At 62.3% G+C, this 10899-nt stretch overlaps 2 protein-coding genes across 2 annotated transcripts in view; one reads left to right on the forward strand and one right to left on the reverse strand.

Moving 5' to 3' along the window:
• Positions 1-590, reverse strand: part of CGN (cingulin) — a 9096-nt gene extending 8506 nt beyond the window's left edge. Inside the window, exon 1 of the mRNA XM_026048134.1 lies at positions 39-590. Within this exon, the coding sequence (XP_025903919.1) occupies positions 39-572 (534 nt within the window). The 5' untranslated portion in view covers positions 573-590. The remainder of the gene's footprint in view (positions 1-38) is intronic.
• A 6959-nt stretch (positions 591-7549) lies between these two features.
• PSMB4 (proteasome subunit beta 4) lies at positions 7550-10295 on the forward strand. Its single transcript, XM_026048135.1, has 7 exons — positions 7550-7671; positions 7967-8173; positions 8501-8647; positions 8929-9010; positions 9112-9228; positions 9699-9787; positions 10182-10295. Exons 1-7 carry the CDS (start codon positions 7550-7552, stop codon positions 10192-10194), a joined length of 777 nt encoding a protein of 258 aa, XP_025903920.1. The 3' UTR covers positions 10195-10295.
• The last annotated feature ends 604 nt before the right edge of the window (positions 10296-10899 follow it).

Raw genomic sequence — 10899 nt, forward strand, 5'->3', positions numbered from 1 at the left:
CCAGAGGGGCGGCTCTGCTCCCCTCTGGGCCCGGCGACGTCCACCACGCTGCAGCTCCTGGCGCCAGCGGCCGGCGGCGACGCGAAGGGCTCGTCYGAGGGCTCGAGCAGGCTGCCGTGCGAGCGCGAGCGCCGCAGCTCGTCCGCGAGCGGCCGGGCGGGCTCGCGGCGCCCCGGCGCCTCCTCGTCCGAGGCGCTGCTGCCGCGGGGGCCGTGTGACGGTGGCCGCGCCGCGTACGGGTTCTCTGGCAGGTCCGAGTCAGAGCTYGCGGAGCCCGAGGGAGGGTCCGGGGGCCGCCGGGCGCCGCCAGGGCTGGGACCRAAGGCGCCCTCGCTCTTGATCTGCACCCCGAAGGAGTCGCTGCCCTTCTCGCCGCTGTTGAGGACCACGAAGGGCTGCCCGGCGATGCCCTGCACGCGCACGGCCACGCCGTACGAGCCCGGCTTGCCCCCCTTGGCTCGCACCTTCGGCTGCTTCTGGGGCTCCTGCAGGTCCTTAATGAAGCGGATCTGGACGCCGTAGTCCAGCGGGCTCTGCTTCTCGGCCATGGCTGCGCTCACCGGCCGCTCCATCGCCGGGGCCCAGCACCGCCTTCCTGCAGGGAGAGGAGCCCACCTCATCCTCGGGGCCGCAGCCGGGAGGTGGCAGAAGAGCTGGGCACGAACGGCGCCCATGGGCACGAGCCCCGCTTCCTGCGGAGGGGTCTGCCCGGCGAGGGCCCGTCTCAAAGCCCCCAGCTGCGTTTTCCCTCCCCTCGGAAGGCGCCCGGAGCTGGAGGATGCCCGAGCAGCCGGCACGCGCTCCCCGGCTGGCAGCGCAGGAGCTGCCTCCCCCTTTGCAATGGGATCCCAGCGGATGATGGGGGAGTGCGGCAGGACACGGGGGCTCTGCCCGCGGCCACCRCGTCCTCTCCGCGATGAGCGGCGGAGCAGACGGGCACGTGCAGAGCAGCTCCCTGCGGCCCCGGGCCCTGCTCATGCTGCAGATGAGGCAGGCGCCCAGCTCTCCCTGTGGGGCTMCCCACTTAACGGGGATTCGGGGAGTTCAATGAGAGAGAAGCAGTAACTGCCCMTCAGACCCTCCCGATGCTCGAGTTTCAGCCCCGCCAGAACCACCTGGAGCAGAGCTGCCTCCTCTCCCTGCTTTAAGGAAGTGGGAACCCTGGAGAAGGCGACRGGAGACGCTGAGCGTAGCCTAGAGCTGCAGCCCCGAGGGCAGCGCAAGACACCTGAGCATGCAAGGGGGCCCAGAGATAGACAAGGGAATGTTTAAAGAGCTCCTGTACGTGGGAAAAAAATATATATTAAAAATTGAATCAGATGCTCAGCTTTCAGTTCAACCCCTGATGTCACTCCCCAAACCATCACCTGGCTCAAAGCAGCAGCCGTGGAGGGCAGCGGGGCTCTCCTGCAGCTCCACGCGGCCCGGCCCCGCGTTCCCTGCCGCGTCTCGCAGGGAGGCAGAGCCGCCCGGGAGAAGCGGCGCTGCTGCCCCGGGCGCTGCTGCCCCGGGCGCTGCCGCGGGGCCGGGCGCTGCTGCCCCGGGCGCTGCCGCGGGGCCGGGCGCTTCGCAGCGAGGCCAAGTGCCCTGCGGGGCCCTGGCCCAGACAAGACGCGTGGGCCGGCGCCGGATGCCGCGTGGCGCATGACGGCAGTGCCAGGAGGAACGAGCCTTTTCCACGTCCCCTCCRTGGGGCACCTCCGCTTCCCATAGCCACCATATGCTCCCATCCCTCGGCAGGAGCGATTCCTGCCAGGGCTGACCCAAACCGGGAGCCCTGGTGACGGGAAAGGTCTTGGTCGGCGACCCGCAGCACGGAGCAATGCAGGGGCTGAACGTGTTTTGCTGGGGCCACAACCAGCCTTGGAGGTCTTCTGTATTTGTCCCCAAGACCTAATCACAGATCAGGCCCCGAGCATTGAGATAATGAGATCAGCAACGGATATCGGCACCTGCAAATCCGCCCTGACTGTGGCAAGAGCCCGTAAGCCAAATCCCGTTATTCCCAATCCTTCCCAGGGGCACAGGCAGAGCACTCACCAGCTGCTGGCCTTGTCCCCTCCAAGCCACAGGGAGGATCAAAGGTTGGGGACATCACAGATGGGGAAAACTAGGAGGGCTCCGAGCGCTGCCAGCCCCGGCGTGACGGCCGTGGGGGGACAGCAGGGTGCCCGGTGGGGCAGGGGAACCGGCGYGGCCGGCAAGGAGCCGCGCAGCGGGAGGAGAGGCAGGTGAGTCACCAGGAGCAGCTGCTCTCCCGGGAATGCCTGCGCCTGGAAGGGCTCCAGCTCACGGCGAGAGGGCCGCGGAGCCGGATTCATTCCTGTGGGAGAGCAGCACCAAGCCCGGGGCTGCAAACAGCCCCAGGACGAGGTTTTGCTGGAAACCGCAGAGAAGGCACCTGGAAGCGAGCGGGACAAAGCTAAAAATACCCTTTGCTGTCTCTGGGTGTGCAGCACCCTCCCTTGCCAAGGCCTTTGCTCCACAAACACACCTTGACTCTGCCCTGGCTCGGCCTCTCCCGCGCGGGAGCCTCGCGTCCCGGCGGCGGGTGCGGGGCCGGGCCGCGCGTGGTGGCGGCCGGCCAGCTCGGCTCGCCCGCAGCCGCCACAATGGGCCCTTTGTGGACACGGGAACCCAGAAAGCTGCTGGTTTTTGCAAGGCGCAAGCGGCGCCGGGAAAGCTCGGCCGGGCTGGGCCCGCTCTCCGGACGGCCCCGTGCGAGACGCGCTCGCCAGCAGCGGAGCAAACGGCTTCGAGCAGCACCGGGGGCACCAGGGACAGCGGGACACCAACAGCAATTCCCAGCTCTTGCCTATTCTTGCGGCTGCCGCCAAGCTTGGAGCTATTCCCAGGGCGGCTCCCCTCAGACTTTGCTCTAGCAGCGCGGCTTCCTCGGTGCCGCTTCCACGCGCCGCTCTGGGCTGCRCCGGGGCCGGTCCCGCGTGGGGCAGAGTCCACGGGCGGCGCYGGTGCCCCGCGAGGACCCCGGCTCCTTCCGCGTGCAGGTGCCCAAGCGCCACCCGCCCACCGCCACCCGAAACCAACACACCCGCGCACGTCACCCGCTGCCACCGGGCAAGGAGCCTCTCGGCGCAGCGCCCGGCGGCACCGTCACAGCCGGCACCRTCACAGCCGGCACCGTCACAGCCGGCGGAGCGCAGGGGGTGCCGCGCGGAGCGCGAGCCGCTGCCCAGCCCCGCGCGCAAACACGGCCGCCCCGGCAGCCGCTTTCCTCGCAAACCGATGGCTTTTAGCCAGGCAAAAATCTCCCACGTTGGCCGGTTTCAGATGGGCCACAAGCCCGTCTCGTTGGCCATGTATTATTTATGAAAACAGAGCAAAAGGAGTGAAGAGAGGTCAGATTTTCTTTTACCTTAAGTCACCCATTCCCACCCTCCTTATTTGCCCAGCTCCCCAGAACTGATGACAATGAAATTTTGCCTATCAGGATGAGGCCAAAGCTCTCGGACACCACCGAGACCAAGCCAAGAAACTGCTTGATGGCCGCCTGGTTTGCCACGTCTTCTAAATAATAGTCAAATAGTGTAAAAAATAAGTATATTAAAAACAAACAAAGCCACCCCCCAAGACTACAGGCACTTTGTGAGTGACACYGTGATGCATTTTCATGGCGTGGATCAGACCAGACCTTCACAAACTCTGCTTCGGGGCTCCCAAATAAAAAATCCACCTCAGAGGAGCCGCGGTACTCGGATGCACTCACGCGGGTACGGTTTTCACAGCGCCGTTAGCGGAGGGCAGCCGGGCCCCGGGGCGCCAAGGGGACGTGCGCCCGGGCAGCGCGGCCGGGGGCTGCGGACACGGGCGCGCTGCCAYGGCACGCTCGTTAGGACACAGCCCTCGGTTCGTTAGGGCTGAGCCCCCTCTCCTCGACACAGAGCAGGGCGGAGGCTGCTGCCTCCCCGAGGCTCGGCCCGCTGTGCCCCGGCGCCCCGCAAGAGAGAGGCCGGTGCCAGGAGCCAAGCGAGGAGCCGCCGGCGCCGGCCTCTCTCGGCCAGCGGCRCTTTATCGGCAGCGGGGACTGGGCATGGAAACAGAAACCAGCTCGACTGGTCGGGGTGGTGGYGGGAGCCCAGAGCCACCCGCAAACAGGCTCCGAAACAAAACGTAGTGACAGCGGCCGGAGCCCGGGGGGTTGGGGTTTGCTGTGACCTTGGGGCTGATCCGTGGGCTGGGACGTGTCCCCAGAGCGCCCACAATCCTGCACCCACAGGGGTGGGGGCTGCTCACCCGTGGGGCGCAGGTCCCTGGGGTGCTGCAGGAACCCCAAGTTTCACGCAGCTCGTGCCACCTCCGAGGGCACCAACCTCCTGGACCGCTCCGTAGCGGCCGCTCTCCCCGGCGAAGGGGCCGCGGCGTCCGCACCGCACCAGGCCCTCGGGGAAAGAGAAGGAAAGACGGGACAGCGGTAAGTCGCCAAGACCCAGCAGCACCCGCACACAGCCGATAAACCCGCCCGCGGTGCCCGCTCCTCTTTTAACCCCCTGCAGCTCGCGGGGAAGACACCCGAGCCCTAGATTTCTCTTTCTTATTTGAACTGGCGGCTAAAAATACCCRCTGGGAGCCCGGCGCGAAGTAGGGCAGCTCCACGGCCGGCTCCGCATTAAAGTTTCAGGAGGTGCCGCGTTACGGCCGCTCCGGAAGCGCTGGAGCCCGTTTTGCCAGGCCTGGGGCAAGGGCTTTGCCCCAGCACCAAGTTTCCATGGAATGCTGGGGATCCAAGGGGCTTTCCCCCCCCTCCCTTCCCTCAACCTGCTGGACTGCCCTCATTTTTCTGCCATTTGAAGCCTCAGCTGCAACAAGACAGCACTTATCTGCACATTGCTAATGAGGCTCAGGGGGAAGAGCCCCGGGATCCGAGAATTCCTCAAAGCAGGAATGATCAAACAGCTCCTATCTGTCCTGGCTGGGACTGAGCCTCTATCAGCAAACTCCCCCAGCCAGAGATTAAGTCCAAGGGTCACAAACGCACTAAACAGAGCAGAGCGGCGGCTGCAGCGGGACGGGGGGTGCGTCAGGCAGGGGGCCCCTATGGAGCGCCAGGCTTCTATAGAGGAAGGGCAGCTCTCAGGGGAGCCCCTATAGGGCCGTGCCCAGGAGGGAGCTGTGGCAGCGGAGGGCACATCCCCGATGGAAAAGGGCACCCGCTTTGACGGAGGGTGCTGGGGGTGGGGAACACCTAAACGCTACTCCCGGCAAAGGATGATGCAGCTTCCATAGGGGAGAGCTATAGGAAAATGTAAATCACTTGCAGAAAGGTAGYCCCTGTAGGCAGCAGTGGGGAGAGCAGATCCCCTGGGGAGATGCCCGGGGCAGCCCCAGGCCGTAGGGAACAGGGAGCAGCCTATGGGGTCTCCATAGGAGATGCTGCAGGGCAGGTCACAGCCTAGGGAGGGAAGCCCCAGTGCAGACTGCTATAGGGCAGAGCAGACGCCAAGGACAAGGGCACCTGCAAAGGCAGCCCCTGCACGGGCTGCTGCGGGGCAAGGTCCAGCCCAGGGGAGAAACGCCCACGGGGCCCAGCCCTATAGGCTCTGCTATAGGGCAGGGCACGCGCAGGGAAGGACATCGCCTCCAGCCAGAGCCAGGCTGCAGCGCAGGGACAACTGCCCCTACGGCCCCGGTCCCTATGGGGGGCGGCCAGGGGCAGAATCCACCCTGGAGGGAACTGCCCCTATAGGATATCCCATAAGATCCCCCCGAGAGGGGCGGCCAGGGGGCAGAGCCGGCCCGCGGAAGGAGAAACCCCGTGGCCCCTATGGGATCTGTCTTGGGGCAGGGAGCAGAGCCTCCCTAGGGGTGTCTATAGGGGTGTCTATAGGGGTGTCTATAGGGGTGTCTATAGGGGCCCCCCGAGCCGCGCCCCCAACAGCCCCGCACTCACCGCTGCGCCCGGCGCCGATCCCTGCGCTGCCCACCGCAACCTGTTACCTTCGCCCAGGCCCCGCCCCCCGAGGCGCCCATTGGCCCTCGCCCCGCTAGGCCCCGCCCCGGGGCGGGCAAGAGCCCGCCCCCCGTGCCCGCCCCCTTGCCTCGCGACCCGCCCCTGGCCGCCATTTCGGAGGAGCGCGGCGCCGGTGGCCGAGGGGGCGTGTCCTGCCCGCCGGTGGCCGAGGGGGCGTGTCCTTGCTGCCGGTGGTGGCCGAGGGGGGCGTGTCCTTGCCGCCGGTGGCCGAGGGGGCGTGTCCTTGCCGCCGGTGGCGGCGCCGGGCGCTGCCCCGCGGCCTGGGGAGCGTGCCCCGAGGCGGGGAGCAGGTGACGGCAGAGGCTGGCTGGGATCCGGCCTCACGGCGCAGATTCCTTACACGTTTCCAGAAGTCATTTCTCGGCACCGTTAACGGGTGGTTTTTGGGGAGATGCTGCCGTTTTGCCTCTTTCCGCACGTTGATGCGGCACCAGCGGTTCCGTGCCGCGCTGCTCCTGCTGCACGGGGGTGCCCGCCAAGCCGCGGGGCAGCCGGGCCGTCCTCCCGCCGCGCTGGGCCGAGAGGAGCAGCCCTGCGTGGGGGCCTGAAACGAGTCCGTGGAAGCGAGGGGCCGAACCCGGCCGCGGCAGCACTGCCCGTGTCCGCCTCTTCCCGGACATCCCGCAGCCCTCCTGGAGCGGGGGCCGTTCCCTTCCGCTCGCCTCTGGTCCCTGGGGGAAAGGCAGCGGAGGGCAGGTCCTCGGCTGCTCCAGGAGCCGGGTGTGCGGAGCCACCCGCGTGGCGTCTTCCAAGGACAACATGGAGCTCCTGTGCGCTGCCGCGGGGACGCGGCCGTTTCCAGGGCTGCAACGGGGCTGTTCCGCAATGWGGTGTGTTCCCTGCTGCCTCCAGAAGGATGGCGTGGCTCTCATCCACGCCAACTCCACCACTTGCTCCCAGAACGGAGCTCTGTAGGGACAAGGAATTATCCCTAGGAGAGCAGCTGCCGCACTGGGACCCTGCCCGGGGTAACGGGCCCAGCCTGTGCCGGGGAAGTCACAGCTTGGAAGTAGRCGGAAAGACGCTCTCGGCTGCAGGGCAGGCGCATCCTAGGCACAAATAATTCACTATTATTCAAAATAATTCAGCCTTTATGTTTTCCACCAGTCCAGCAAACTCCGCTGRGTTCCCCGAGGGACTTGGGGTTTTCCCATGAGAAAATTCCCTCTGGGTTCACAAGCAAAGGACAGTTTGCCCCAAGGGCCTGAGCTCCCTAAGCACAAAGGGAAGGAGCAGCAGCTGCAGCTGGAGTGGGAAGGGATTAAAAATGAGGAAAACCTATTATTATTATTATTATTATTATTATTATTATTATTATTATTATTATTATTATTATTATTATTATTATTATTTTACCTATTTAGAAATGTCTAACACGCAGAGCGAAACCCCTAGGGCTGCTGGAAAGCAGCTGCCAAAGTGGGGGCCGCCACGCACAAGATGGCGCCCGGCGCGGCTCCGGCCTCACCCAAAATGGCGGCTCGCCGCCTCGGTGTACGGCGGCCGGGAGCGGCCGCTGCGGCTCGGCGCCTGCGCAGCGCCGGCGGCAGCGTGACTAAGATGGAGGTGCGGGAAGCGCGGGCGCCGCCGCCGTTCTGGGCCGGGGGCCCGGCCCCGGGGCAGATCTACATCCCGCGCGGGCCCGCGGCCGCCGCGGCCCTCCCGCCCCTTGCGCGGACGCTGTGAGTGGAGGGGGGGCTTGGGCAATGTGGCGGGAATGGAGGACACGGGGAGGGGAGAGGGCGCGGGGCGGGATGTGGCGCGGTTGGGCTGGGGGAGTTGAAGGCGGTGGGGGATACAGCGGGAATAGGGAGCGGGGGGGTGGAGGCTGTGGGGCGCCCTGGGGGATGAGGATGGGGGAACGCTGCGGATGAGGGTGAGCTGGGAGTCACTGGGAGAGCGGGAACAGCCCCAGGGCTGGGAGGAACGAGGGGCTGCGGGAGAGGGGCCGGTCACCCGCGTCCTGCCGCTCCTCAGGAGCCCCATGGTGACGGGCACCTCGGTGCTGGGCGTCAAGTTCGACGGCGGCGTGGTCATTGCTGCGGACACGCTCGGCTCCTACGGCTCCCTCGCCCGCTTCCGCAACCTGTCCAGGCTCCTCAAGGTGAACGACAGCACCATGCTGGGCGCCTCCGGGGACTACGCCGACTTCCAGTATCTCAAGCAGGTTATTGACCAGATGGTGTAAGTACCTCGTGCCCCGGGCCGGCCCCTGTAGCGCCCTGCGTGACGCTGGGCCGCCTTGTTGGGCCCCTTGTTCTCCTCAGGCCTCAAAAAATTAAACCATGTAATAAAATGCACACACTGAGCAAAAAATAAAGTGGGCCCAAACTGGTCTTCATGCCTGTGGGTCAAATAAGCTAGRATAAAGTGATATAGTTTGAGGATTTCCTTCACAGCTTGTTTTACCACTTGCTACCTACAGATCTTCTGCCATTGASCCACTTAAGACAAATGCAATGTTTCCAGTTCCCGAGCTGAAATCCTTCCTTACCTTTCTGTTTAACGTAGAATCGATGAGGAGCTGCTGGGAGACGGTCACAGTTACAGCCCGAAAGCCATTCACTCCTGGCTGACAAGAGTCATGTACAACCGCAGGTCCAAGATAAACCCGCTCTGGAACACTGTTGTCATTGGAGGCTTTTACAATGGCGAGAGGTGAGGATGCGGCACGCGGAGCCCGTGGCGGTCACTGCTGTGCTCCCTAGGACTGCTTCTTGTGGCACAAGCGGCTGGCAGAAGGGAACCTGCCAGCTTGCTTCCCCCTGGTGCAGCTTTCTAGGTGGGAATGTCCTCTCCAAGAAGAGGRCGGGGGGTGGATGTGCCCACTGGCTGGCACTCTGCCTTATGAGGCAGCTGTTCCAAAACCGAGTCCCTCCGCAAGGTGACACTGCTGGCCCTGTTGCACAGTGGCCGCAAGAACAAGTCTGTGCCTTCAGTTTCTTAGGCTACGTGGACATGCTCGGGGTGGCCTACGAAGCTCCTACGCTTGCAACGGGCTACGGAGCCTACCTTGCTCAGGTGAGTGAGCGCAGGCCACGCGCGTCAGCTGCTGAAGCCATYGGCGCCGGTCGATGAACTGATGTGTTGGGTGTGTTTTTATTGTTGTTGTTGTCTTGCAGCCGCTTATGAGAGAAGCCTTGGAGAAGAAACCCATCCTGACAAAGGAGGAGGCCCGTGACCTGATTGAGCGGTGCATGAAAATCTTGTATTACAGAGACGCCCGATCATTCAACAGAGTAAGTATCCGAGTTGCAGAAAAGCCTCACGATATCTTTTGAGTTGGGGGTGCGCAGTGTATTAGTCACTGTTAGCAAAGCTGTCTGCCAAAGCGTGACTGTTCTCCTCTCCTGCAGCCTCTCAGCAGCAGTGTGATTCTGGATGCTGTTTGCCTTTGGCTGCTTTATGCAGTTTCTTGCTTCTGAGGGTGCTTTGCCCCTCGCCCCAGCAGTAGCATCCAGAGACTGCAGTCTGCTCACTTGGAAATTGTTTCTGTCAGCTACTAGGGTTAACTCTGACTTGACTTGCCCATCAAAAATGTAAAGCATCACTGAAGGCAAAGCCCCGTTAAAGCAAATGTCTCAGAAGGAACGGTTCTTGTTATTGACTTACACTTACTAAAGATCCCGCAGGGGAAGAGAAGACTCATCTTGAATTCAAGGATGAAAGTCAGGATTTACTACAAACTCTAAATGCTTCTTCCCCTTAGTATGAACTTGCTATTGCAACTGAGAAAGGAGTGGAAGTGGAAGGACCTCTGACGCTGGAAGCCAACTGGGACATAGCACACCTTGTCAGGTAACGCCCCGGAGGGTGAGCACCCTCTGAGCCCTTTGTCCCCGAGAGGGCAGCCCAGCAAAGCCCGGCAGGTCGTAGCGAGCTGCTGGACGAGGCACGGAGGTGCAGGTGCCAGGACAGGATCTGCAGCTGGACAGGCTGACAGCTCTTGCTTCTCTGCTCCGTTGCCTTGAGGCCTTTAGGATCGAGGTGTGGAAGCATTAACGTAAAGTCCTTCTGGAACTTGAAAGCTTTCATTGATCTACTTTCCTTGCTGCCTTTAACTTGTTCAGAGCAAATGTCACAAGCAGCACCTGCTAAAATCTAGAATGCCCTCCTGTGGTTTTCATAGCCCAGCTGTTGAACACATCCAGGTGGTATAATATCCTGACCTTATGAAAATACCTTCTTACAGTGGCTTTGAGTGATCTCCATGGAGCTGCTGCAGGCTGTTCTGTTCCTGTGATGACCCTTTATGGATGCTGTAGATCACTTATTCCTTATGTGAAGCTCTGATTTGCTATGGAAGTTGAATAAAGTTGTYAACCCAAGGTGTGTGTGTGCGCTTGTGTTGATGGTTAGATAGGAGTTGGGGTGTTGCTCCAGATRTATTTACCGCAGGAGGAGTCTTTGGTTGAAAAACCAGAGCATGAGAATTACTCAGAGCCRCCAGGTTGCTGCCTACAGAACAACCCCCACTTCCAAAACGTTGGTTCCAAGTTTTGGAGAGAGACAGCAAGAACAGCAGCTTCGCTGGCTGTCCAGACAGGGCCCTACCCCTGTAGCTGAGAGAGTGCTTGTTTTATCCAAATGGGAATGTAGGTGGAAACGTGTGAAGATGGGTCAAGAGTGCCCTGTTAGTGCCTCTAACTCGTGCCCCTTACCTCCTTTTTCTCCATTTTAGTAATGGTTTCCTAACTGCCATCTCCTCACTAGTAGAGTTGTTAGGAGCAAGACAACTCGCTCGGAGTTAAGAGCAAGACAAGAGCAGTAATTGAAATATTTCCCTGTAGGACTGCAGGATCATTTGTGGTTGGTGATCCTTTGCTTCCTGTGCGCCCGGTCTGAAGTCAGATTCCCAAGTTGCTTTAAGACTGAGTCTCTTTAAAGAGAAGTCTCTCAGGGAAAGCGGA

This window comes from Nothoprocta perdicaria, unplaced genomic scaffold (assembly GCF_003342845.1).
Source record: "Nothoprocta perdicaria isolate Ctin4 unplaced genomic scaffold, notPer1 scaffold_511, whole genome shotgun sequence".
Lineage (NCBI taxonomy): Eukaryota > Metazoa > Chordata > Aves > Tinamiformes > Tinamidae > Nothoprocta > Nothoprocta perdicaria.

Bases quoted from the DNA above. Each gene is read 5' to 3' on its own strand.
- PSMB4 (XM_026048135.1), top strand. From the start codon at position 7,550: ATGGAGGTGCGGGAAGCGCGGGCGCCGCCGCCGTTCTGGGCCGGGGGC. The intron at 8,174-8,500 runs GTAAGTACCTCG...TGTTTAACGTAG, and splicing joins CAGGTTATTGACCAGATGGT to AATCGATGAGGAGCTGCTGG. The intron at 9,011-9,111 runs GTGAGTGAGCGC...GTTGTCTTGCAG, and splicing joins ACGGAGCCTACCTTGCTCAG to CCGCTTATGAGAGAAGCCTT.